At 46.8% G+C, this 27,302-nt stretch overlaps 1 protein-coding gene across 3 annotated transcripts in view; it reads right to left on the reverse strand.

Moving 5' to 3' along the window:
• TSR3 (TSR3 ribosome maturation factor) overlaps nucleotides 1-27,302 on the reverse strand; it is a 212,074-nt gene that overhangs the window by 97,181 nt on the left and 87,591 nt on the right. For all 3 annotated transcript variants that reach the window (XM_069647203.1, XM_069647201.1, XM_069647202.1), the window contains exon 4: nucleotides 5,689-5,882. In XM_069647203.1, coding sequence (XP_069503304.1) covers nucleotides 5,689-5,882 — 194 coding nt within the window. The remainder of the gene's footprint in view (nucleotides 1-5,688; nucleotides 5,883-27,302) is intronic.

Genomic DNA, 27,302 nt, shown 5'->3' on the forward strand with positions numbered 1-27,302 from the left:
CAGCAGCGCAGAGGAGGGCGTAACAGCAGCGCAGAGGAGGGCGTAACAGCAGCGCAGAGGAGGGCGTAACAGCAGCGCGGAAGAGGGCGTAACAGCAGAGCGGAAGAGGGCGTAACAGCAGAGCGGAAGAGGGCCTAGGAGCAGAGCGGAAGAGGGCCTAGCAGCAGAGCGGAAGAGGGCCTAGCAGCAGAGAGGAAGAGGGCCTAGCAGCAGAGAGGAAGAGGGCCTAGCAGCAGAGAGGAGCAGAGCGGAAGAGGGCCTAGGAGCAGAGCGGAAGAGGGCCTAGCAGCAGAGAGGAAGAGGGCCTAGCAGCAGAGAGGAAGAGGGCCTAGCAGCAGAGAGGAAGAGGGCCTAGCAGCAGAGAGGAAGAGGGCCTAGCAGCAGAGCCGAGGTGGGCGCAACTGAGCCGAGGAGGGCGCAACTGAGCCGAGGAGGGCGCAGGGAGGGCGTAACAGAGCCGAGGAGGGCGTAACAGAGCCGAGGAGGGCGTAACAGAGCAGAGGAGGGTGTAACAGAGCAGAGGAGGGCGTAACAGAGTAGAGGAGGGCGTAACAGAGCAGAGGAGGGTGTAACAGGGCAGAGGAGGGCGTAACAGATCGGAGGAGGACGTAATAGAGCGGAGGAGGGTGTAGCAGTGCAGAGGAGGGCGTAGCAGTGCAGAGGAGGGTGTAGCAATGCAGAGGAGGGTGTAGCAGTGCAGAGGAGGGTGTAGCAATGCAGAGGGGAAATGGTATGAAGGTGGAAGTGACAGAGTGTAGATAGGAGTAGGAACGTCGAAGGGTGGAGGAGTTCAAGACATTGGAGGGACAGAGGAGAGGCGAATGGAGTAGGAGTGACGGCGGGAGGTGTTGGGAAAAGAAGAAAAGAGAGAGAAGAGGAGAACATCAAGGAAGTGAGAGGGAGAGGAGTACGTGGACATGAAAGAAAAGACACTGAATTAAACAAAAATGTCTGAAAAGCACAATCTAATATCACTGTTAAATAACTAACTTCTGGAGAATGCAGGGTCAGTCTAGGACATCCCTGAGGGAAGTTCAATAGATAAGGCATTCAGCCTTTAGGTCTTCATCTCTAGTATAAGTCAATACCTGAACAGTAGGGGTCTATATTTGCTATATGTTAACCTGGGGAGTTGAGAGCTCTGGCCTAGAGAGGAACGGTGCGTTTTAGATAAGAGAGAGAGAGACAGCCTGAAAGCCCTGAAAAAACAAACCAACCTGCACAGTCTATTCAGAGTATTTTTGTAGCCATCTGAGACATTGTGTTACCTCACACCAATTGCACCCTCCCACACTATCTATGACCCTCCACGCCATGCTTCAGTCCAGCAAGAAGCGCTCCATTTCTACCTTTCACCAACAATGAGTTTGCCTCCTAACTCCACTAAAATCACCAAACTTCAAGACACCTTTTCCACCTTCTATCTCTCCCAACCCCTTCCTCGTCATCCCTCCTCCCATTTTCCTCACTCTTAGCTCCATTTACTCTCCCCCCTCCACAACGTCTACCCATCTTCCACTCTGGGAATGCATCTGGAACATCAATTGACCCCTTTAAACCCCAGAAAACGTTAACAAACTTGCACCTGTTACCACCACTCACCTCACCACCTTATTAAATCTCTCTCTCACTCTTTCTGTCTCCCTCTCCTCACTTCTCTCACCCCCTCTCTCTTTTCCTCCCTCTCTGCCCTCACCCACTCACATTCTGACCCTCCCCTCTCCTAGGCTCTCCCTCCTTCTCCCCCTACTTTTTCTTTCCGTGCCTCCGCTCCTCCCCTTCTTCCCACTCCTTCCTCCCTCTACCTCTTCCAACCCCCCACTGTCTCCCTCCCACCCTGCCTCCTTTCTCCCCCCCTTCATTAATGGAAAGAGCCCACTGCCCTCAAATCCAAACTAAGCACACAAGCCACAACTTCTGCATTCTGCCCTCAGGACTACTCTATGTAATGTGCAAATACGCAAATACTGGCCTCAGGCTCTCAAGGGTAAAAATATTTGTATGTCCTCCAGACCCTCATTCCTGGTATATGTTTCTTCTCGTATGCATTCTTCACCCGTTATCCATCGTTCTATCCAACAATGCATGAATGTAAAGCACCTTACCCTACGATTGCCTAGCGCTCTGATGTCGTCTTCTTTATAAGTCATTTCTGTTTCAAATGACACCCTGCCCTTGAATAAATACAAAAATAAACCTTGTTGTAGCACTGCAGTCATTCCGAGGTCTGGTTGTATGCCAAAACTAAAGTGAGTTCTCATAGTGGAAAAGACCTTTGCGACCTGTGTCTAGTAAATGGAGACGTTGCTTCCTTGAATACCGTCATACAGTCTGAAGGAATTATCAGATGTTTTCATTGCAGGAACCAGCTCTGAAGCTCAGCAATGAAAGGTTATACTGGAAGTGCATGCCGGCCACTCTAGGTGATCTTGGCGGTACAGCACTCTGCAGTGGGAGCATTTAGAGAATTGAAGGAGGCTAGGGACTTCCATTGGAGAGGACATATGATGGTGATAAAACTAATTCTTAATCTCAAGTTCTTGAACAAATACGTTTCAGATATCATTTTCCAAGTACTCCTCGTGAGTATTTTGTATAGATGGAGACAAGTGTTTTTATTGAGTATTTTGTATAGATGGAGACAAGTGTTTTTATTCGGGAGCTTTCAGCATGACTGAGGGGAAGATGTTTACCCCATCATTACTGATAAAACTAATACCCTGCAAAGGACAGGATATATCCAACAGGTCTGGGAAGGGCCTCAAAAGCATCATCAAGCCACATAAAACAGATTTCTTTCAATATTTTATTCTGACAGGGTTCCCAAAACATGGCCTAACCTTCCTGCCATTTTCATGGCATTCATCATCAAGCATGTCCTGCTTCTTTCTCATCCTCAGATGGCTCTTCACTGTTCTATCATGTCTCATCGGTATAGGTCCCACATTGTGGCCACTGTATTAACCATGCCACATTGTGTCTTCACCAAAGTGGTGAGGTCATTGCCCAGGCTCACTTACAGGAAGGTTCTTAGTGCATCCCTACCCAGAGGATATGATGATTCATGCAGAGACTATGACAGCACAAAATACTTACTGGGCTGAGTTCAGCCTGAAACACACGAGAGTGATCAACTGCATGTACATGAGCTGGATGTTCTATCCTCTAACTGATAATGATAAACTACAATAATCTCTGTCCCTGTTAGATTCATAGAGGCATGACCCGCTGCATGGCAGGGTTTACCTGTTACAGGGTGCATCTGTCATCTCTTGTTCATCACCTTCTTTCTGGGATTGTGATTTAGGTTTTTCCAAATTCTTTGATTGTTCCAGCTGTGCTGCTGTTAGTGGCCCCGGTTTAGATTCTAATATTCTCGGTAACCCTTTGTTCTTTGCGTGCTGGTATTCCCTCACAGCGCAATTTAGTTCAATGCGTCACTGATTTTACTCCACCTTCAACAGAAAGCTTCTGTTTTCTGTCAGTTGGTTTGTAAGATGAACGACTACCAGTTCAGTCATGGGGTTTTCCTTGTGAATTGACTATTTATGTCCAGCAATTCCAATATCCAGCTATTTTGTCAGCCTTCGTTGATCACTTGCTGGCATTTGAATGTGAATGGTTTCCCAGGTCTCCGAGGTACATTTGTTCTCAGATTGCTCCCACTCACTTAGCATAGACCACCCACTCTCAGACCCACAAAAAAAACTCCAATGGCAAGTACTCTACTGATCCCTGTACTGCTTGTCTTAAGTATGTGAGGGGACAACAAATTTGCTAAATCATTTCTCACTTAAATTTAGACAAAATTAGGCACATCAAATGTTTTCTCCATATTTTTAAGTGTACAAAAGTAAAAGGACATTACTCGTTTTTGGCAAAGAAAAAGACAATTAGGTCCAGATCAATGGCAAAGGAAAAGACAATTAGGTCCAGATCAATGGCAAAGGAAAAGACAATTAGGTCCAGATCAATGGCAAAGGAAAGGACAATTAGGTCCAGATCAGATGCCCCTCCAACTATTTGAAACACTGTAAAAGTGTTTAAAAATGGCATTTTTTCGCGCACTCGGCGCTCCAGTCCCCTTCCTCCGTCCCCTCCTCTTCCCCTCAGCCCAATCCCACCACCCAATCCTCTTCTTGTACCCTGATTGGTCACTTGGCCACATCTCACGAACCCTCCCAGGCCAGCCCTCTGCCCGGCAGCCCCTGTGGCTACGGGCCCCAAGGCAAAGGGCGGCTCCAACATAGACGGCCCCAAGACGTGTCTGCAGGTGACCGCAGGGGAAGCCAAGGAAGTCAGCAAACACCAACAAAACTGTGAGTGTGGCTTGGGTGGGGTGTAGAGCAATTACTCTACTCCAGAAAGCCCCTGTCACTCTACCTTACCTTCCATAGCGCAGACTGCTGTAGACTTAGACAATACATACTTAGGAAGACTTGTGACCACTGTAAATGGATTGTAAATGTTGCCTTGTGATGCATTTTAACTTACTTGCCAATTTAGCTAGTGCCAGACCTGTAGGGAACTGAACTTCAGCCTGTGTCGCATCTAGATAGAAATGTGATTCTTAGCACGTGCCACACTTAGAATTCTGAACTTTGGCTTGCGTCGCATCTAGATAGAAATGTGATTCTTAGCATGTGCCACAATTAGAATTCTGAACTTTGGCTTGTATCGCATCTAGATAGAAATGTGATTCTTAGCATGCGCCACAATTAGAATTCTGAATTTTGGCTTGCGTCGCATCTAGATAGAAATGTGAATGGCGGCAAGTACCACACCTAGATGGAATTCCATAATTGCAAGGACAGCAATGCCAACTAACCAACCTACTAACAATTTCATCCCTCTGCATACACCTCTCAAACTCTAACCAAACACAACCACAAGCCTTTAAACGCAGCAATGCACACAAACTTCACAACACTGCATCAACAAAACAAACCACACATAGACTTGCACAAAAGCACACAACGACTACCGACCGTAAAACACCCCAAGCCCAGCCAACAGACCCACCGGGCTGAGGCTGCCAACAGCACATCACTGCTCTCTTGCACTTTCCAGCTTATTCCCACTAACCTACCCCCACTCCCTTTTTCAGAGCCGCCAGAGTGCCAGGGGACCACTCCGGTGGTGTTAGTGTGCGGTACAAATATCCTTTAACATTAACATTTCAAAGCTGTATTACATGTTACCAATACAATTGTGACCACAAAACAATGTATGACAATACCCCCTTGCCTAGATTTGCGGTATTAGGTAAATTACCTTTTACTTTTTTCCGAAAGGAAAAATGACCGATTTAGAAAGACTGCTCTGTGACCGCACAGAGCAGTCTTTCTAAATCGAACTGTAAGCTCCTGCGCCGCACACAAGAGCGCGCAGGGGCTGACAGGCACAGCGAGACGGAGAGGACGAGCTGTGGGAGTCAGAGGTAAATGTATGTGTAGTGTGTGTGTGAGTGTGAGAAAACGTGCGTGCATGTAGGGAGTGCAAGAGGGGGCCAGCAGAGAGCAAAGGGAGGTACTTGGCGGGGTTAAAACACCCCCGAATAAATAAAAAAAATGGTGATGTCCCTTTCCCATTTTCTGGGAGTTGCAGGAAACTGACCGAAAACAGTCCGTCTTTCTGACATGCGACCATCAGAAAATGGGAAAATTACATAGAACCAGATTTGCTTACCAACAATGCAGAATGTAGCAGCGTAGGCCTCCACACAGGACAGCTTACTCGGACGCCCATAGTTTACTGGGTTTGCAGCAACCAAGTAAGGAAGCAGCCTAAGATGACTGCCTCTCATTTTGGCAAATGGAGTCTCTGTCAATTTCGCCCAAGAACAGTCAATGACTGCCACCCCACTATCAGCCACGATCTGTCTGAAAAAGAAGATTGTATACCTTAATTATTATTTGTGAAAATCTTTGGCTACATTTCATCTTTGTTTAATGACTTTGTTTTCTAGCAAGCATTTTCTTTCTTTTTTTTTTTAACTTTATTTTAACACTTTGCAGACGATAGGAAACATATGGTATACAACATTTACATATGGTGGCACAATACAAGTTAGCAAAAATGCCTTCGCGAAAATGCAAAGTAATAGTACAACATAACTCCTTGTTTTCAATCCAACACCATGGACCACATATATCCCCAGTCCCTCTAGAATCGAAGAAGCTGGTGCCAGACCATCTATATATGTTGTGCCAGAAACATCCAAAACGGTTCCATAATGTCCTTTGGCCTGCTCACCACAGGCACCATAGCAACAGAAGGCTCTATAATGATTGTTTACATAGGTTAAGTCTCTCAAACATTCCAAGTATGTCGGGGGATGTTTTGATTTCCAATGCCTCAGAATGCACTTTTTGGCCACAATGCAGGCCATATTAAACAATCTACGGTTCACTATTGAAACCTTTCCTTTGTCCCCAAGGAGGTACTTAATGATGGGGGGGTATTCCAATGATGTTGTGTAGAGTATCTGCTACATTCTTCCTGAACCTTGCAACCAGCAAGCATTCCCAAAACATATGCCCGACATTGGCGGGTGCCAAACCCACATTTCACACAAGCTTTGCTGATCCCATGGGTAAATATTGAAATCTTAGCTGGTGTGTAATGTCACTGGTTCAAAATCTTAAACTGCATCAATCGATATCAAACATTCATGGATATTTGTTTCGGCAACAGGCAACATCACTCCCACTGTTCATCCATTAAGTCAAACCCTAACTCATGTTCCCACCTCACACGCACTCAAATGTTTCATTCTTGATGTGCTTGAATAAGACTGCACAGCCTGGAGACCATACGTCTAGGTTCCCTCCCCGCTAATATTGATTCTATGAATGGGCGAGTTTCTGGTTCCTGCGGGAAAGACGAGGATAATCTCGAATTAGTCAATAAAAGTCCATAATGAAGAAATGCATTTCCAACCTGTGTATATTAAATGTGGTTTCCCTTACCTGATAAAGAGTGATTATGATATGATATGGCATTTATAACGCGCCTATACACAAGTGTTTCAAGGCGAGATGAGTCAAGGGGGGGGGGGGGGGGGGACAAAGGGAGGACAGACAACGATCCTACTATGCCAGTCATTCAGATTGCGCAAGTGCATGGGAAGGGGAAGGGGGAAACTGCCGGGGATAGGGACAGTGCAGTACATGGGCATATAATATTGACTATAGTAAACCAACGGCCAAGGTGGCAAGTGCAAAGGTAAGAGCAGACAACAGGTGTCAAGTCCTGGTGGTGGGACTGTAGGAATACAGAAACAGTCCCCAAGTGCGGGGGTTGCTAGGCAGGCAGTGCTGGAGTGTATGACTGGCAGGGGAGGGAACCTGGGACCGAGAACAGCGGGTGGCCAGGAGGCCAGTGCAGATTCAGTTTCAGCCAGGAGGTCAGCAGGGAAGAGGAGGAGAAAAGGCAGAAGCAAAGAGAAAGGTTTTGAGGTGCTTCCGGAACCGGAGATGGTTCTCCTCAAGTTTCAGGGAGGCAGGGAGGCTGTTCCAGAGGGAAGCCCCAGCCGAAGAAAGAGATCTACCACCAACTCGTTGCTCGGAGAAGCGACTGACCCTAAGAGAGTTGGAGGTGGATGAGCGAAGAGCTTGAGAGTGAAGATATTTAGGAAGAGAAAGTTGAAGGTATTCAGACCCCAGGCCACAGGCCCCAGAAGGCCTTGTGGACAATGCAGAGGGTTTTGAACTTTATTCTCGCAGCCACTGGGAGACCGTGCAGAGATTTCAGTCCTGGAGGGATAAGATCCATGGGCTTGAGGCCAAGGACAAGTCTTGCAGTCCTGTTCTGGATGAGTTGCAGAGGGCGGAGAGTAGAGACAGGCAGATTTAGAAGGAGGCTGTTGCAGTAGTCCAGCCTAAAGAGAACCAGAGCTCTGGGGACAGTGAGCTTCTGGGGGAAGGAGAGGAAAGGTAGAATACCTCTGAGGAGTTGCAGCTGGTAGTGTGACTTCTTAGAGACGTCTGAGATGTGAGCAGTGTGGAGTCGAAGATGACGCCAAAGTTTTTAGCCTCGCAGGTAGGGGCAGGAGGGGGGGCCAAGAATCCAACTCGTCCTCCTAATATCCACCAAACTTTCAATCGGGTGTGTGCAAAATAACTCAGTTACAGTCTGTTATCGCCTCATATTATAAGTGTTAAATAAAGGAAAGGGCTAAAACTAACTCACTGTGAATTGAACGGTCTGACTTCTACAGGAAACTGTGTGCGTGTCATGATCAATGTTCCATCTAAATATTTTTCTGGAAGTGCGGAAATGGTTGGCCTTTGTGTGCACATTATTTCCCTTGTGCGCAACTGACTAATGACGTTATGGACATGGCCCAAGACCAAACACATGTATAGTTAGTGAGCTATCCCCTCCGAAGAGAGTTTGAAAAGCAATTTACCCTCCTCAACCTCTTCAATTCTTTATAAACCAGTGTAAAAGGTGCATCTCACAGCACTTTTTCCAAGGATATACATTACAAAATCTAATATTTTATATGCGATTATAAAGGGAGCTCATCAATCAGTACAAGAATTTGAGATTTGCCACAGTACCTACCAAAGGTTTTCCTGTGCAGAGAATAATGTGTATGCACCAATAAAGCATTGTATGCCCAGTATAAACAATAGGTTTATTTTGGCTACTCATTTGTTGACACTGCTCAGAGACAATGCAGAAAGTGTTTTATGCTATTGGAAAAGAAAAATACGATTATAAAAAACGTATCACTACTCATAACGAATGTAGCTTTAAAAAATAAAAATAAAAAAATCAGACATGGTACAAAATGTACATATGGAACAATAGGAATTAAAAGGAACGTGTCATAAAACCTGCCAAGGGGATTCATGTGAAACGTCAATGAAGTAATTCAAGGGCCAGGAGAACATGCATTTTAATTTGTGTAAGGATGTCAATTCCATCAGAATAACTGCATCAGAGTATGATCATCAGAATACATGTGCCTCTGCTTACTATCTGCATTACATTGTCCTATGAGCACGGTTGTGACAACACTTGAACAAAACCAGCCTTACAGCTAAAAGGCATGCACACAAACCCATTTTTACTCCCTAAAAACAGGAAAATATGCCCAACAAAAATTGGAAACAACGAACATATAGGAGCCTAACCTCTGCTCCTACCCACAATGTTCCTCTAATATTTTCGAATCCATGACCAGCAGAGCAGTCACATAGGAAGGACCTCTCATAATATTACTGCTCGATCCTAAGAGGAATTTTAATGGGAAAGAACACCTTTTAATAAGCATAATGTATCCCTATTATCATAGCTAATAACTTATTTACTCTGTGAAAAATCACATGATTCCAGGTAAGCAGTATAATATTCAGCGCTCTGCTTGGAACCCTGCCATAGGAAGTGAAATGAGTGGGGCGTGGCCTGATGTCCACGGAGTGAGGACGCGAGTTCCCTGAGCTCCGTCTGGGCCGCAGCAGTCCGATCCTTTTCAAGGTGATTCAGCCCACAGACACCGCATCCGAGGAGATCCACCGGCGGCCGAAGCGGGAGACCTTGTCTTCCACCCAACCCCGACGAAAATCGGGGCCTGAGAAGCTTCTACCGCGACCCGGCGCTGGCTCCCCCTTCTTCCCGGGCGAGGCACACAAGATGGCGGCCGCCTCACGTTGATAACCCAGCGGCTCGCACTGGATCCGGGAGCCAGCGACTCGCTGACTCGAGCAGTCCCTCCCTGCAGTCGAGTGCACCCCGGCTCGGGCCACTCGAGGGCACCGTCAGGACCCGGTGCAGCAGCCAAGAAGGGCCAGGAGGAAGATCGCTACGCGGCCGATAGACACGGGGGAGAGGGTGGCGACGGCATCAAAGAGGCAAGATGGCTGCCGCGAGGAACAAAGCCAAGCACGCTACTCTGGACCCCTTTGTAACATCCAAGCCTGCTGCTCAATCCACACCGAAGACCTCACCAGCACAAGATGCCCCTGGGGATGAGACCAGACATAATCAAGTGCTTGAGGCGATCGCGGCCCTGAGGACATTCATCGATACGAAAATCGGGGAGGTTAAGACGGACATACAACTTATCAGGCAAGATGCCCGCAACTTAACGGAGCGCGTCACCATAGTCGAATCCTCCCAGAAGGACATCTCAGATGAGACGACGTCTCTACAGAAAGAGGTAGCGGACCTCAAACGGAAAGTGCACTTCTTGGAGGCGAGATCCGAAGAAGCAGAGGGTCGGGCCAGACGGAACAATATCAGGATCCTGGGCGTACCGGAGGGGTCGGAGACCATGGACCCGACGGCTTATGTGGAGTCCCTGATACAGCAGGAAGTAGGGGTGTCGAAACTCTCGCAGGGATTCGCCATTGAAAGAGCTCATAGATCCCTCCAGAAGCGCCCCCCGCCTGGATCCTACCCCCGCCCCATCATCGCCAAGGTCCTCAATTTCCGCGACCGAGAGGTGATCCTGAAATTCTCGAGGGAAGGAGGTATAATCGAGCGGGGTGACTCAAAGATTACCATCTACCCCGACTATACCCAATCGGTGCAGAGAGCAAGGAATTCCTTTGTCCCCATCAAGGCCCAGCTGAGGACACTGAACATAAAATACATGCTGCTCTATCCATCACGACTAAAAGTAATCCACAATGGGCGGGCAATATTCTTGGAATCACCAGAAGCGGCCACTATGTGGATGGAACACAATAACCTTGCTGAGGCTCCCAAAGAAACCACGCTAGAGGAACGCACTTAGCACGCCCAAAAAGCTGACCGCATACTAACGCGGCTGGAGCACCCATTTCTTTGGTATTATACTCCAAACCGAACCGAGGCTATACCAATACTGAAGAAAAACTACCACATCAGAACGCTAAATGACTGCGGGCTCACTCGACCTCCCGCCCATGGACACAGACCACGGACCCACCGTTGACCAGTGCAGACCTCTTTCCTGCACACAACCACTCGCGCCAGAGACCTGGACTAGGTCGGACGGCGCGAGGGCCCCCGAGCACTCCACCCCGGTGGCTGAAGCTGGGTGCATTAGTTTTAGTTACTTGTTCCAAGTTGTTATTGTTATGACTGTCCCAACCCGGATGAATAAAGATTTCCTGGGCCTAGGCGGGCCTACCCACCCCACACAAATGGCTCATCACCCACCCTACAATACGGCTCATGCAACACTGGGAGAAGGGGTGGCACTCCCCTCATCGAGGAACCCACTTATGCAATGGCAGCAAGACTCAAGCTAATTACATGGAACGTTAGAGGGATGGGAACATACATAAGAAGAAACCGGATTTTTTCTTATCTAAAGAGGAAAAAAATATCATTGGCCCTCCTGCAAGAAACACATCTCACCTTGGAGGCCACAGACAAAATCCTGAAATACTGGGGAGGCCAGGGTAGCGGCGCATCCTTCTCAAAGTACGCAAGAGGAGTCTATACATGGGTGAGCCCGGACACACCATTTCAACAAATGGGAACGGAGCTGGATAAAGAGGGCAGGTATGCAATAGTGTGGGGCATGCTTGAGAACACTCCCCTGTGTATAGTAAACTCGTATTTTCCCCAGCACAATATACCCTCACACATCAAGGACCTATGCGCAAAATTGCTGCACTACCGAGAGTATACGTTCATATGGGGGGGGGACTTCAACTCTATTATGAACCCGGAACTGGACAGATCGACAGCTCCACGCATGCCCCATAGCGCCTCTCCTGGGGCCCTCCCCAGGATGGTGGCAGACCTACACCTGACGGACATTTGGAGAGACCTCCACCCCTCGGATAGATCATATTCATTCTACTCGGCTCCCCATAGCCTCCACACGAGACTGGACTACTTCTTCATCGCCAACGAACTAACCCCACAAGTTGAATTGGCAGAATACATGGGCAGAACAATATCTGATCACTCCCCCTTGCTGTTGCAGCTCTCCCTCAAGGGCCCCCGCCCCCCCATCCCGACGTGGCGCATGCCATCAGATGCCTTGACCGACCCAGCATTCAAGGAAACCCTAAGAGAAAAGCTGGAAGAATATTTAGCGATAAATAAGGGTTCGGTCGAGAAGTGGAGCACGCTTTGGGAGGCGCTGAAAGTAGTGACAAGGGGGGAGATAATCGCCGAGGCGGGCGGGATCAGGCGACAACTGAGGAGAGAACTGGAGGTCGTGGAGGAGAGAATAAAGCGACTTGAAAGTGGCGCCCCACCAACCACCGAAAGGGAGGCTGAACTGAAACTGATCAGAGAGGATTGCAGGGAGGCATGGGAAAGACTCTCGAAGTTTGACTTCTCTGTGCGCACCTCGAAGGCCCACAGGGAAGCTGACAAACCGGGCAGAATACTCGCATGGCTATGCAGGAAAGAGCACCCGAGACAGGCCCTCAAGGAGATCAAAGATACGAACGAAAAGACCTGCAGAACACGACAAGAGATTAATGATACCTTCACGGAATTCTATAACGACCTATACACTCATGAGACGAAGGTCCCCATAGCAGATATAAAGGATACGCTGGCTGAGGTGGGACTGCCTAGGCTGAGCCAGGAACAACAGGACAAACTTGGGGAGCCTATTACGGTGGAGGACATCACAGATGCAATCAGATCCCTCTCCACAGGCAAGGCTCCTGGCACAGATGGACTCATCCCAGAATTCTACAAGGCCTACGAGGAGATCACCTCTCCTATACTACACGCAGTATATACGGAGGCATACGAGTCGGGCACTCTCCCTAACACTATGAGAGAAACCCTCATCGTCCCGATGCTCAAGCCAGGCAAACCAGCCGATAGATGTGACTCATATCGCCCACTGGCGCTCCTAAACTACGACGGCAAAATATTGACGACCATATTGGCCAAAAGGCTCTCGAGGGTGATCGGTTCCCTGGTACATGAGGACCAGAATGGCTTCGTTCCGGGGCGTAACACCTCCGCCAATCTCAGGAGGCTCCAACATATCATTTCACAGACGTCCGAAAGCGAGGAAGATCTAGCAGTACTCTCACTGGATGCCATAAAAGCCTTTGACTCTATTTACTGGGAGTGGCTGATCGAAACCCTGAGGGAGTTCGGACTTGGCGAACACTTCATCCGCTGGATAGAGGTCCTGTACAGCGACCCATTGGCAAGAGTTAAAACGGGTGTCATGATATCGAGGGCCTGGCCCATCCAGAGGGGTACCAGACAGGGATGCCCACTGTCTCCAATGCTGTACATTCTAGGCCTGGAGCCGGTGGCAATATACTTCAGGAAGCAGTTCTTTGACGCTGGCATCAGCATTGGAGGATCAGACAACATCATCTCGTTATATGCCGACGACGTCCTCCTATACCTGCGCGACCCCTTGGAGAATGCCCCGATTGTATTGGATGTTCTGGACAACTTTGCAAGATACTCGGGGATAAGATTTAGCAGGCAGAAGTCTTGCGCGTTCCCACTAGCAAGACTGAAAAATAAACCTGAGGAGGAGCTTCCTGAGATCGGGATCCGTTGGCAGGTGGACACTTTTCGATACCTAGGCCTCAACATCACACATTCACCAATATCCACCCACAAAGCCAACACGGAGGCCGCAATGGGCGGAGTGCGGAGATCCATACAGTTCTGGTCAAAGCTCCCGCTCTCCATGATGGGGAGGGCGGCGATAGCTAAAATGATAATCCTCCCCAGGTTCCTCTACTATTTCACCAACGTGGTGTACTACATTCCCCCACCCTTTTTCAGGACACTCGACTCTCTGATCAGGGACTTCCTCTGGGGACGAGCCCGGCACCGACTCACACTGAATACCCTCACACTCCCTTACGCAGAGGGCGGCATTCAGCTCCCCGACTTCCAGAGATACTTTCTGGCGGCTCAGTCGACACACCTGGCAAAATGGCTCTCAGATGAACCTTCAGCTGAGCTAGAACTTCTATCCCACTCCTCTTCACCGCTGTATCCCAAGGAGCTACTCTGGAACCCCCGACTTGGACCCCCCAACCCACCCACTATACTAGAGGTTGGAAGGCGGGTATGGAACAAGGTGAGATCCATGGCGGGCCTGCAACGCTCTTATACACCCGACACCCCCATGATGACGGATGTCTGCAAAACCTCCACCGACCTGGCAACTATGAGGAGATGGGAGAACCATGGTCTCTACACATGGGGGGACATGTTTCATGATGGCCTCTTCAGGGACTTCGAGTCGCTTCGAGAAGGAGATGGACTACCACTGGGCCATTTCCTCTGGTACCAAAAAGTGAGACATGTGGCCAGAAAGAACTGGGTCGCATGGCCTGAGGAACCAGAAACTCACCCCCTCCTGAGAGAAATGTATGACGTTGGTGACGGATGGAGACCGACGTCCAGGTTGTACACTCAACTGAACGATCGACCCAACCCAAAGAGCGCCCGGCTGAAGGTAAAATGGGAGGCAGACCTCCGGACTGAAATCACAGAGGCCGAATGGGCGAGAGCCCTGATATATCCAAAGGAGGTATCCAGAAACGCCAGGTTTAGACTGATACAACTGAACGTACTCTACAGAACGTATATGACCCCTCACCGGATATCCACGTTCAACAACAAAGCGGACTCAAGGTGCCCCTGGTGCTCCTCAGACCTGGCGGACATGATTCACATGTTTTGGACCTGTTCCAAATCTCAGAAACTCTGGCAGGCCGCTGAACGGACCTGCAGGAATGCTGGCCTAGAAACTTACGAGTGGACACCCAAGGAGTGCCTACTGGGCACCTATCCGAGACTTGGTAAAATCAAACACTTGACGAAGCTTATGGATATGGCCTGCCTTCTAGTTAAGAGAACAATTGCCATGGCCTGGAAGGCCCCAGCGGGCCCCAGGTATGACCCCTGGATCAGGGAAATGGAAAGATGGACTACGGCTGAGACTGTAGCCTGGGAGGAGGGAAACAAATGTGGCGGCGACGATGTGAGCAATGTGCTGGAGGCCTGGAAAGCCCTCCTTAGAGACATGGTCTTTGCAACGAGCTACAAACCTCCTTGAACCCACCCCCCTTGCATCCTAGAAAGCAACAGACACTACAGATTAGCCCACCACACCCAAGGGCTCCACCCAGCAACTGTACTGAGGGAGCAAAGCCGATACCCGCCTCCGGACCCACTCCCCGAACCTGGCGACATTGATTAAGAAACCACACCGAGAGTTGGGACAGTCACTGTTACTGTTATTGTTATTTCTTTTCTCTTCTTTTCCCTTTCTTCCTTAGTTTGTTTGTTCTTTATTAATAGTTTTGTCGTTGGTTATAAGCTGATCACCATATCACATTTACGCCAGTTATTGCGTTTTGAATGTAACTGCTTTCAGAATCTTATCCTTGTACAAGTTTACTCACAAATGCCAATAAAGACATTTAAAAATAAAAAAATAGGAAGTGAAATGAGAGGGCACATAATACAGCTTTTGATTTTTCTCTCCCTTCCTTACTGCAGCCTAGTCAACACTCAACAAGGACCTTACAGAGGTGTTTTATGGAGCATCAAAGTAGATCACATGTATTTGCCTTTTAGGTTAATAGCTGCAGTGCTCAGAGCTACAAATGAATGGCTGCCTTCTTCTGTAACTAGGAACCCAACTTTTGCAATTCCCTGTTGTCAGTTAAAAAAGATGTATGGGGATGCTAGAGACAGAAAACGCAGAACACATGATTATATTGGAAAGCCCTCTGGAGCTCAGCACAGAAAGAGAACAAGGTGCAGTTTCGTAGATTGTTACTAGAGTTTCCTACCTTTAGCAAACTAACACAAACTAATACATCGCCTTTGCTGTACAGCTGAACCGTCTGGTTTTGTTCTTCAACCCCAAGGAGTGTACACCCTTGCCCTTGCCCAGTATCCTTCCCTGGCTCCTGTGTTAGCATCCAATACTAGTTGACAAGGGTCTGTGAAAGTGAGGGATTCTATCTATTAAGCACTCACTGGGATATATGCATGCCCACAATACTTTGCAAGCAAAAAGTATATTTTAAGCCTCATCATCATATCATGGGCAAGTTAAGAAAATGCTATGAATCTTCATGGACACAGTTATTTTACAATACACAGAAGATTGTTTGCAGCAGACCTCATCCTAATATTGTTATGTAAAATTGTACAAGTGCTCAGTGCAAATGTTTTTGTATAGCAGAGAGTTACTGTATAATTTGTTAAGGTCTGTGCCCACTGGAACTCTGAAGATGTTGCTCTCACACTAACAGGCTATTGTAAGTAATGCTAAAGTAGGAGACGCTGAGCATGACATTTGCCTTCTAAAAATCCTTAGAGGGCAAATTCCTATTTATAATGTGTTATCTTCCAAGGGTATGCTTCAAGGTTTTTGCGTGTCATTTATACAAAGAATAGGAAGCATGGGATGAGACTTCTCATCCAATTAACCTGCTTACTCACAGTCTGTATCTGATAGTTCAGCTGACAGTAGGGTTACATGGTGTGGGTGACACATTTGCTAAAGCATCATGAGTCACAGAAATTCTGGTGCTTGAAAATTATTCATATTACAACAAACATAACAGAAGTGGATGTAGATCCAGGTGTGGTAACCTTTCGCAGAGCCAAGGTTGTCCTGTGATGTGGTCTCGGGCAAAAGTTAGTCATAAGGTAGAAGTGTGGTAGAGTCAAGTATAGGAGTCATGAGTGGGAGGGGAAGTTATTTGGTTAACGTGCGCAGGCATATCTTAGTTGTATCATCTGTTCGTGGGGAAACTTTCATATTCGTTTTTAACTTCTTGAGGGTGCATTCTGTTTTTAAAGTTTTTAGGTTTTTAAGATCATACAAGTAACAGAAGGGCAAAGTATATAGGCTACATCAGATATAAGGACTAGTTAGTATAATGTAAACTATTAAGAGAAAGAAAATGTCATGTAACTGCTGTGGCTGTGCCTTATTCATTCTTCAGAAGGTTGGAATTGTCTGTGTGCTCTGCTAAAACTCTTCTGAGCGGCACCTAGAAGGAAGCTGGGCAAGCGCACATGCGCGCAGCTTAGAGGGAACACTGGTCGTGATGAGCTTTCTCGGGGAGTCACTCGCATTCGATCTGCAGGATATGGTATTGGTTAGACACAGTTCCTAATTTGCTAATGGGGTGCGCGCTGTTACAGTCAATCATAAATGTCACTTACAGTTTCATTCAGCGTTCCTTCCGAGACCTTTGTCTGTATGCCGTGTGCGAGTAGTAATGTCGGCATCCTTGGCAACAAGAGATTGCCAGTCACGTCAGGTGTGACTACGTCATGACCTTGTATTCAATGTTGAGTGTAAAAAATGTTCAGAATCGAAAGATAGTTCTGGTTATAACTAGTTCTTATGTGCGGATTGTACTGAGATAGGTTTGTATTAATCTCGTGAATATAAGTACGTTCTACTAGATTGTATACATAGACTTGACGGTAGGCGTCATATGCGTTATGGAGATGGTATTCGTCATGTTTGATTGGTGTTATGTTGGCATACCGTAATGAGAGGAATATAGTGTGCACCCATATTGCTTAAAGCTGTCTCATAGATGCAAAAGGAACTGCAGCGTGGTAATGATCTCTTGTGAAGTCATTTAGGAGTGTATTGTGTACATAGGGATGGGCGAGTGTTAATATAAACAAGTATGGTTAGCGGAGACTGTATTACGTGCTCAACTATCTACAGATGTGTACATTATAGCTAACCTTGTTACTAAGTAAAATGAACAGGCTTAAGGGTGGTACAACATTTAGTATACATGTAAAAACAACATATTTGATGTTCTCTCATTAGCATGATACAATTATCTATTATTGGCATAACTCATTTGATTATGGTATCTCTTCTATATCATGCAGTGACATAAGACCTTCTAATAATGACATAAATCCCATGCAAGTTAGTTATGCCTCATCATTAATTGGACTCCTAATGAGTTTTTTAGGTGTACTTCACAATGAATATGCCATCTGATGTGTGTATAACGTGTGTTGTTGTATTGTCGATATTGGAACATACAAGTTCAGCTTATGAGGATTTCACTAAGATAAATCACCTATCATATGAGAGGTTAACTCCCTTCGTTAGATGGTCTCTTAGTAAAATCTCTAGGGTGTATTTCTCCCTAGGTTGTTATCAGGAGTGAGCGTATACCATCGGGTTGTTCCAATGAGGGTGTGGCTCGAGTGTTAATTTTCATCCGACTCATCTAGAGATGGGGCACCAGGTAGTACTCTTCGTTCATTTTTAGTGGGTTGACAGAGTTCAGAGTGTGGATCCAATTCAGTTCTCTCGGTGTACATGTTTTCATTCAGTCACCTCCTCTTGGTAACGGGTGGATCACTTCTAATATCACACATCTTATCTGAGCCACAGTATGTCTGGCCTCTTGTCTGTATACAGGTGATTTCATATCTGCTGTTCTGATATTGGACTTATGTTCTGTCCATCAATCCTTTGCTCGTCTGATCGTCTGTCCAACATAGAAAATTCTGCAAGACATTTGAGTGCGTAAATCACATTTTTCGTTTCAAAAGTGGTTAAGTGTCGAAGTTGAATCTTTTGCCTGTATGTGGGTGACGTATGTTGTCACCCTTGATGACATTGGAACAATGTTGACAATTCAGACATGGGAAAGTCCCTGTTTTTTAAGTAAGTTTTTTGTTCCTTTCTGCCTTGACCAGTGAGTCTCTGAAGTTCTTGCCTCTCTTATAGGCTAACACTGGCGTTCCGGAAATAGTTTGTTGAGTAAGGGGTCTATTTTTCTTGTTGACTTGTGCTATCCGGTGGCTCTGTGCTGAGTATTTCAGAGTGTGGATTAGTCTTGTATTCTCCTTTTTAAGTTTGGTTTGTAGGAGCTCCGCTGTAGGTTGACTTTCCACTCTAGTAATAGCCTTCTGTAGGATTTCTGATTGGAATACCATTTGTTTCGATTCTGATTAATTTTTTACACTCAAAATCAAAAACAACGTGTCACGCCTGACATGACTGGCAATCTCTTGTTGCCAAGGACGCCAACCTGACTACTCGCACATGGCATACTGCCACCGGTCTCGGAAGGAACGCTGAACGAAACTGTGACATTTATGATTGACTGTAACGACGCGCACACCCTTAACTACTTATGGACTGTGTCTAATCAATACCATATCATGCAGATCGTTTGCGAGTGACGCCCGTGCACGAGAAAGCTCATCATGACACGTGCACAGTTTCCTGCAGAAGTCAGATTGCTCGATTTGTGGTTAGTTAGATTTAGCCCTTTCCTTTATTTAACACTTATGATGTGAGGCGGTAACAGACTGTAACCAAGTTATTTTGCACACAACAGATTGAAAGTTTGGTGGATATTAGGAGGAAAAATTGGACATCATATTCACTCTTTATTAGATAAGGGAAACCACATTTAATATACACGGGTTGGAAAACCATTCCTTCATTATGGATTTGTAATGACTAATTCGAGATTATCCTTACTTTTAGAGCCATAATAGCCCTCGGTAGAACATAGATGTGAGGACATTACTTTGGGATCCCGCATTACGGTCATTGGCAGACATCTTCCAAAACTCTAAGGTGATTTTACAGGCTTTGGTTGACTTACTTGAGCATATATGATATTTTTTAATGTCTGCATAAGTTAATAGCACACAAATTAATGTTTCCTTTCTTTTGTAAAACGGTTTGAATTTTGTACACAAAGAACCCCTGATGAAGAGCGGATATGCTTAAAGCGCGTTGGGTACCAGATTAAAAAGAAAAATTGTGTTATTTGAAAGTTATTTGACTATGACAATTTTCGAATGAAGATCTGATAAAACCAAATTGCCCATTTAAAAAAAAATTTTTTTTTGCCAGTAAAAGGTAGAAATTATTATTTTTGAAAAACATACATAACGGTTTGGCTGTATTTCAGCCAGAGACAGTGTGCAGGGGACGGAGGTTCCCACACATTGGGAACTAACCATTCATCGCTTTGCATATATTCACAGCCCAGGTGCCAGGGCCGTCTGTTCTCCCCTGTACCTCAAATACACATTACATTATCGATACGTACTTTTACTATTCCACACATTATTTACAAGGGAATGCAGGGTTTACCAAAACACCATTTACTGTGGTCCGCACAGGTTCAAAGGTACAGGAATCCATATACTTATCGCTGAAAATGACTGCCTGAAGACTGGATGGCGCCGCCCCATAGCATTCCAGTGGCAAATGCACCACCGTGGAATTCGTGGATTACCAATAACCCGCATATTGGGCTTGGGCAGCGAGGTAGTACAATTGAAAATCTGGCACAGCCAGCCCCCAACGATCATATGGTTGCACCAGCTTATCCCAACCCATCCTAGCCAACCCCATTCCCCAGAGAAGATTGGTTGCTAAAGATCTCAATGTATTGAAACATATCCTACCTGGCCATAAAGGTATATTACAAAAGAAATACAACATCTTGAGGAGTACTATAATTTTTAATAAAGACAGATGACCATACATTGAAATTGGGAGACCTGACCATACTTTCAATTTCGCAGGGAGGTGTGGCAAATAGTCAGCATAGTTATCCCTGTACAAGGATTGCAGAGTTGTAGAGCCCGTAATACCCAGGTATTTAAACTGTGTGGAACCCATCTAAACTCAATCAAGTTGGGGTCGGGGGATTCGTAGCACCAGTCAGAGGAAATAATTCTGATTTAGTGCTGTTAACTCTATATCCAGAGAAGCCAGTGAACTTGTACACCTCGTCCATAATGGGGCTGAGATCCTTCTCAGTAACACAGACGTATAACAAAGCATCTTTGGCAAAAAATGAAATCACCTGCGGCAGCATGCCTGGGCCTCATCAATACAACCAATGGTTTGATGGTAAGTGAAAAGAACAAGGGCGACAGAGGGCAACCTTGCTGCGTTCCCCTTTCCAATTGCATTATTAGGGATAATGTGTTATTTGTACAAACTCTAGCCGTTGAGCGAGTATACAGGAGATGGATGCATTCGGCAAAGTATTGTCCAAATCGTATCTCCTCAGCACTGCAAACAGATACTGCCAAAAGCAGCCACTGCTTTGGCCTGTGGGCTTATTTGCGTTATTATACAGAAAAGGCATTGCAGGTGTAATGCTGTAAACCGTGTCGGGATTAATCCCGAATGATTAGCATGTATCAATAGTATCATATAGAGTAAAAGCTGTATTGCCAGTACCTTAGCACACTGATTAATGACAGAGGCCGATAGGAAGTCACTTCGTCTGCCGGCTTATTTGGCTTTAATAATGCTGTGATAATTGCTTCCCTCAGAGACGGTGGGAGTTCACCCTTCGCCAAAGATTCCTCCCATACTTTACGTAAATGTGGCGTCAAGTTAAGTTGGGACGCCTTATAAAACTCTACTCCTAACCCATCCGCCCCTGGCTGCTTGAAAGACGCTAAAGCTCTAATAGTTGCCACAACCTTATCTGACGTTATAGGTAAGTCGAGAGCCAGTTGTGCCTCTTCAGGGAGATAAAAGTACCTCAGATACGCCCTATATCTGCCTCAGAGCACATGTCCGAGTACGCATAACGTGTCTCATAATAATCGCTGTATTACTAAATTGACGTCCCCTTCTGTATGAAGTACATGCCCTGCCGATCCAGTTATCCCTAATATTGCATGTGAAATGCTTTCTGTCCCAACAACTCTAGCCAGAGACCTCCCAGGTCTATATGCCTCCCTATATTTGCGTGCAACAACCAGCTGTGACATATAATATACATCGTTCTGTGCCCGCTGCTGAAATTTCATCAAGTTACCTTTAATCATACCCAAAAGGGCTTTATTTTTAGTAACCCCATACTCATTTTTGAATTGCTGAATTTGATCTTCTACATCCTCCAGTATCAATCTGAGAGTCCTTAGCGTCCCCACTGGCCATAACATTAGTAGCCCACAGGTAAAGGCTTTAAATGCCTCCCTGAGCATGGAGTGAAGCTCCACTGTACCCACATTGTTCTCAAAGAACTCATCAATGTTGACATGTAAGGAGTTCACCAGCTCAGTGTCCAATAACATAGGGAGACATCCTCCATATAGGTTGTGGTGTAACCTGCGAACAGAACACGATGAATAACCATATCGGCGAGTGGTCTGATAGCGTATGTGGGAAGATTTTGCATTCCCGCACATCGGGAATTAGAGTGGAGGAAATAAGCCAGTAATCTATCCTGGACATGATATTGTGAACCGTGGGGTAATAAGAGTACTCCCTCTCCAACGAGTGAAAGACTCTCCAGACATCGCACAGCTGTAACAACAGAGTTTGAGTCACTGTAGAGAGAGGGCATGAAGTGGTAGTGGAGCAATCCCCGGACACATCTAGGACAGTGTTGAAGTCCCTGTCTGTGGACCTTGCGAGAATGTCGGATAAGTAACTATGAAACCTCAGTTTGTCTATGTTGGGTCGGTAAGTGTTTACCAAACCAATTCGTTTGCTCTCTAATGTACCCCAAACTATCACGTATCGCCCCATAGGATCAAAACTCGTCTTTGAAGCCTAAAAGGAAACCGAGGGATGAATGAGAGTCAATACCTCCCTCGACTATGAATAGTAAACCTTGTAGAACCTCTGTTTCACACGCAACCCACCCACTTGAAATTTCATGTGTTACAATGCGAACAGCAACGCCATACAGGTTTCAACATTTCCCCAGCATTTGTTACCGTTGGGGTACTGGGTTAACAATAATAGTTTACAGCAGCGCATAATGCCAACCCTGTTATTCAGCTACGTCTGACAGGCCTGTTGACTGGCCATATCTGGATTCTCCACCTCCCGATCCTCCCCTCTGTGGGAGCTGGATCGAGGCTTTGGTATAGGACCTGGCCTCATAAGGATTTTCAAAGAAGTGCGACGGACCCCCATGCTGTTTACAGAGTTCTGATGGGACCAGCATTGCATACTGCACTTGACGTTCACGCAGCAGAGGCTTAATTGAATCGTAGGATATTCTCGCTGCTTGGACCCCAGCCGAAAAAGTCAGGGTACATGAAAAGTCTGCGAGACTCAAAGTGTAGCAGTCCCCGCTTCCTGGCTAACCACAACATTCGATCTATGTCTCTAAAGTTCAGTAATCTAGCAATTATTGTACAGGGCCGCGCACCAGGTTTCAGTGCATGCAAAATGGGCCCTCTCCAGCAAGAAGTGTGTAGAGAACTGGTCTTCACCAACAGATCCACAACTAACTTTTTCATAGGGCCACTGACCGCTTTATCTGGCACCCCAACTATATGGATTTTTTTTTTGCCTCAACCCGGATTCGAGGTCCTCACACTTCACATGCACTGTCGCCAATACCTTTGGTACCTCCACCAATCATGTTGTTCCACCCTGTCATTCAGGTCGCTAATTCGGTTCTCGGCAGCGGTAATGCGACCGCTCCCCTTGCCTAATTTATTGCACAACAAGCTTACGTTTGCCACTATGTCATCCAGCTTTGTATTGACCGATGCAAATCCATTCTGCATTGTGATCATGAAGGGCTCCATTTTCACTGTAGATACTGGGTCTCCTACTACTGGGCTCACCAGTGCGCCCAGAATTTCATCTCCTCATCCGGTGTGCCAACCAGCACCCCCCGCTCCTCACAATGGTTGTGCTGTTCAGCACTGCCCTTCCCTGCTGTCAATATTGCACTTTTCCCTGCACACCATTACATACAGCAGAGTTATGTTGTTTCACACAGTGCCTGGACCAGAGTGGGATCACGCAGCTGCCATCCAGGTCACACCACACACCAATGCAGTCTCTGTCCCTCTCACTGTTCCAGGCTCGGAGACTGTCATATCTCTGTCGTGCTTTGCCTCATGGGCTCCAGTTACTCCAGGATCACATTGCAGCACACTAGCCGTACAGCACAAAGGGAACGCATTAGCACATCACCCTAGCAAAGCGGGACATCTGGTACTCGCACGGGAAGACCAGGGCAAGCACGATGCTGGCAAGATGGCCAGTCCACCTCCAGTGGTATAACACTGCGTCCAGCTAGGCTGTCCAGGGGCGCAGTGTTTCCAGCTCGCACTTGCCGGGCCTCCTGGAGCTCGACTTGAGGCACTCTCTGCCCTGCCTTGCGCTGGGTGTTCGCTCGTGCAGCACCGTTCTCCCCAGTCACAGAGCTCTCTTGGATTCGGGCCTCAGGATGTGCCGCTGGCCCGCTGCCCTTCCCCTACTCGCAAAACGGTTCTACGCAGCCCAGTACAGGATTCATTTCAACAGGATTTCTGCCGAGTATCGGAGCTCAGTAGCTATGCGGCCATCTTGGTTGCTGCTCAGCAGCACCCCCCTTCTAGCAAGTATTTTCACTTTCATTTCACAATTTCCTGTGTCTGAGACTGCATGCGCAAAAATAATCAACCGCAAAGGTAAAGTGGTATAATAAAACAATCAGGCCTGATTCACTAAGCATTTTTAACAGAATGTTCCCATTGAAAAACGCTTTGTGAATCAGGCCTTCTGTCCATTACATTGAGTGATGCATTGGTTCCTGTGGTAGATCAGAATCAGGAGACTGACCAGGGGGAGGGGTGGTTTCAGCAGACTTTCCTTTATCCCCACTCACAAAACATAAGCTTCTCTAAAGCAGGCTTTGCCTTATTCTATAAAAGGAAACTCAAAGAAAAGGAGTTTGTCAGGATGACTTCACAAAACCAAAAAGTCTTCCGTGCACAATCCTACTCTAACCTGAGTCTGTCCCTACCACTGTAAAAGAAAACATATAATTGCAACAAAAATACAATTAGGCCCCTTGACCATGTTAAGTTAATGGGGGCTGGTTTCTTAAGAGGGCTCCTGGCCCCTAGTGAACAGTCTAAGACGGTCGGCTAAAAGTCTCTTTTATGCAGTTCCTTCAAGTCCACAGCGGAAAGGACTCTGGCCACCCTTTCATTTGGGCCTTGGGTCTTTCACTCCGCTTTGGGCTTTTATGTCTCTCACCCTGCCTTGGGGTCTTCTGTCTCTCACCCCGCTGTGGAATTTTATAGGTCTCAACCTGCCCTGGGGTTTCCTTTCCCTCACCCCAGCTTGGGGTCTTGTTTCCTTTACCCCGACTTGGGGTCTTGTCTCTCTCACCCTGCCCTGAGGTTCCCTTCTCTCAAACCGCCTTCGGCCCTGGTTCCTTCATCCCGCCTTGAGGTGTGACCTTTCTCACCCATTCTGGGGTTTACCTTCTCTTACCCTGCCTTTGGATCTTGTTTCCTTCACCCCGACTTGGGGTCTTGTTGCTCTTATCCCTCCTTGGGGCTTTATCAGGTCTCACCTCCTGGGGTGTCTGTGTACTTGCTGCGGCGCTCCTCTGGAGAATCGGGGCGGTTGGCACATGTGGCAGCACTTCTCAGTCTTTCTCCCAGTGCTCCACTTCGGACAGAGCTTGCACTTCTTTCCCGCTGTCCTCCTGCAGATCTCAGATGCCGAGCTGAGGGCCCGCCAGTTGTCAAGCGGCTGCGGCTCTCGCGGGTTGGTCGGCGTTCTGCAGTGTCGGCCATGGTGAGGCCTCCATGCCCTGCATATGTTCTACGTAGTCTGCCACAGCAGGAGGAGGGTCTCTTGTTTCTAGCACCTGGCGATTTCTCTCTATCTGTACTCCATCCATGATTGGTGCTTTATCCTTCCTTCGGCCAGGGGGTGGTTCTGTCCACTGTGTTCTGGTTTCCAGTGAGCAGGGTGCAACCAGAGGGTCAGAAACCACAACACCCATTCTTATAGGCTGTGTCCAGTCATTAGATTACCTACCTCCTATTTAAGCAACAAAGACACTGGGACTTAGAACATTGGGAGGATTATTCACATTCCTTTCTAGGGGCCTCCTGTCCTCTAAGAGGTGGTGATTGCTCTCAGGGTGATCCCTCTTGCCCTGTCATCCTCGGTGCTGGAGGGTATTAAGCTTAGAGGGCTCACCTCTCTAGTCCCAAAGGGGTTGTCTCCCTATTGGGGAGAGGGAACGAAAACACCAGAAATGTGGCTAATGTGTTACTGGATTGATGGCGCATGGTCGCTTTCTTAAAAAAAGGTTTTGCACTATGAAAGAATTCTACTACTGGTACTTGGATATGTCAATAATATCCTTCTTGAGCACCCTTTGGGTCTTTCTAAATATATCCCAATTAGAGAGACACACATGGGGCCACATTGCATGTCCGCAGTAGCCCTGCCACTCATACCGGCAGGTTGCCGCCGGACCTGTAATAATTTACCGGCACCTGTCTTCCCGGTGCCACCGGCATGGGAAGTCAGGCGCCGGCAAATTGTTAGTCCCCATTCCCATAGAGTTCAATGGGACTCTTATGGGAGTGGGGATACAGGAGCATCTGCACCATTAGCAACAGTGCTGGTGCTCCCGTGAAGAGTCTGCCTAACGTGCCTGGCAGGGTCAGACCTGTCGAGCACAGCGGCACGCAGGCGTGGAGTTTGCCGATCCGGAAACAAGGGTGCCGGTGAGCTTACCGGCACCCTGCTTGTTTTCAATATTTTATGTTCCTAGATTTAAGGAGAGCAAAACTTGTTTTCTGGCCCTGAATATAGTTTTTTAAAACAATCCCAGCTTTGCATAGTTGTTACTTGACTACTGGAAGAAAGCTTTTCAATAAAGTGTACAAAGGTATTTAAGAAACTTTTTGTCAGTCATCTTGGTTGCACCTAGGAAATAGTCAATAGGACAATGATAACATTTTGGATAGAGCATACTTCTTTTGACAATGGGATTAACAGTTCTCTAAGCGCTTTGAAGCACTTCACCTGTGTATAAGCAATATAAATAAATGATAAATAATTATTCTAAATTGAACGCAGCATTACATATGAATGGGCCTTCCAGCAGTAATCGTCCTTGTGCAATGTTTGCAATTGAAGTTACGACTTATTCTCTCTTGGTATCATAAATCAGTGTAGAGTTAAACTTTATTTTTTGTTTTAACGAAAATAAAAAAGACAGATTTGGAAAGACCACTCTAAATCCGTTCAGAGCGGTCTTTCTAAATTGAACTGCCAACACCCCCGTCACTCATACTTGTGCGTGTGTGCTTATATATGTGTATGCTGATGGGGGAATGTTTGTAGGGTGGAGGGGAAGGGGCGGAGGAGAAAGTAAGTGCAAGTGTGGAGGGGTTGGGGCGAAGGAAAGTGTGTTTGTGTTGGTCAAGGAGGAGTGTGTTGCATGGAAAGGAGGGGGCAATGTCTGGAGAGAGAGAGAGAGAGAGAGAGAGAGAGAGAGAGAGAGAGAGAGAGAGAGAGAGAGAGTGTGTGTGTGTGTGATTCAGTGGGGGGAGTTTTTTTGAAGGAATGCTGATGG

This window comes from Ambystoma mexicanum, chromosome 2q (genome assembly GCF_040938575.1).
Source record: "Ambystoma mexicanum isolate Mex_15411 chromosome 2q, UKY_AmexF1_1, whole genome shotgun sequence".
Lineage (NCBI taxonomy): Eukaryota > Metazoa > Chordata > Amphibia > Caudata > Ambystomatidae > Ambystoma > Ambystoma mexicanum.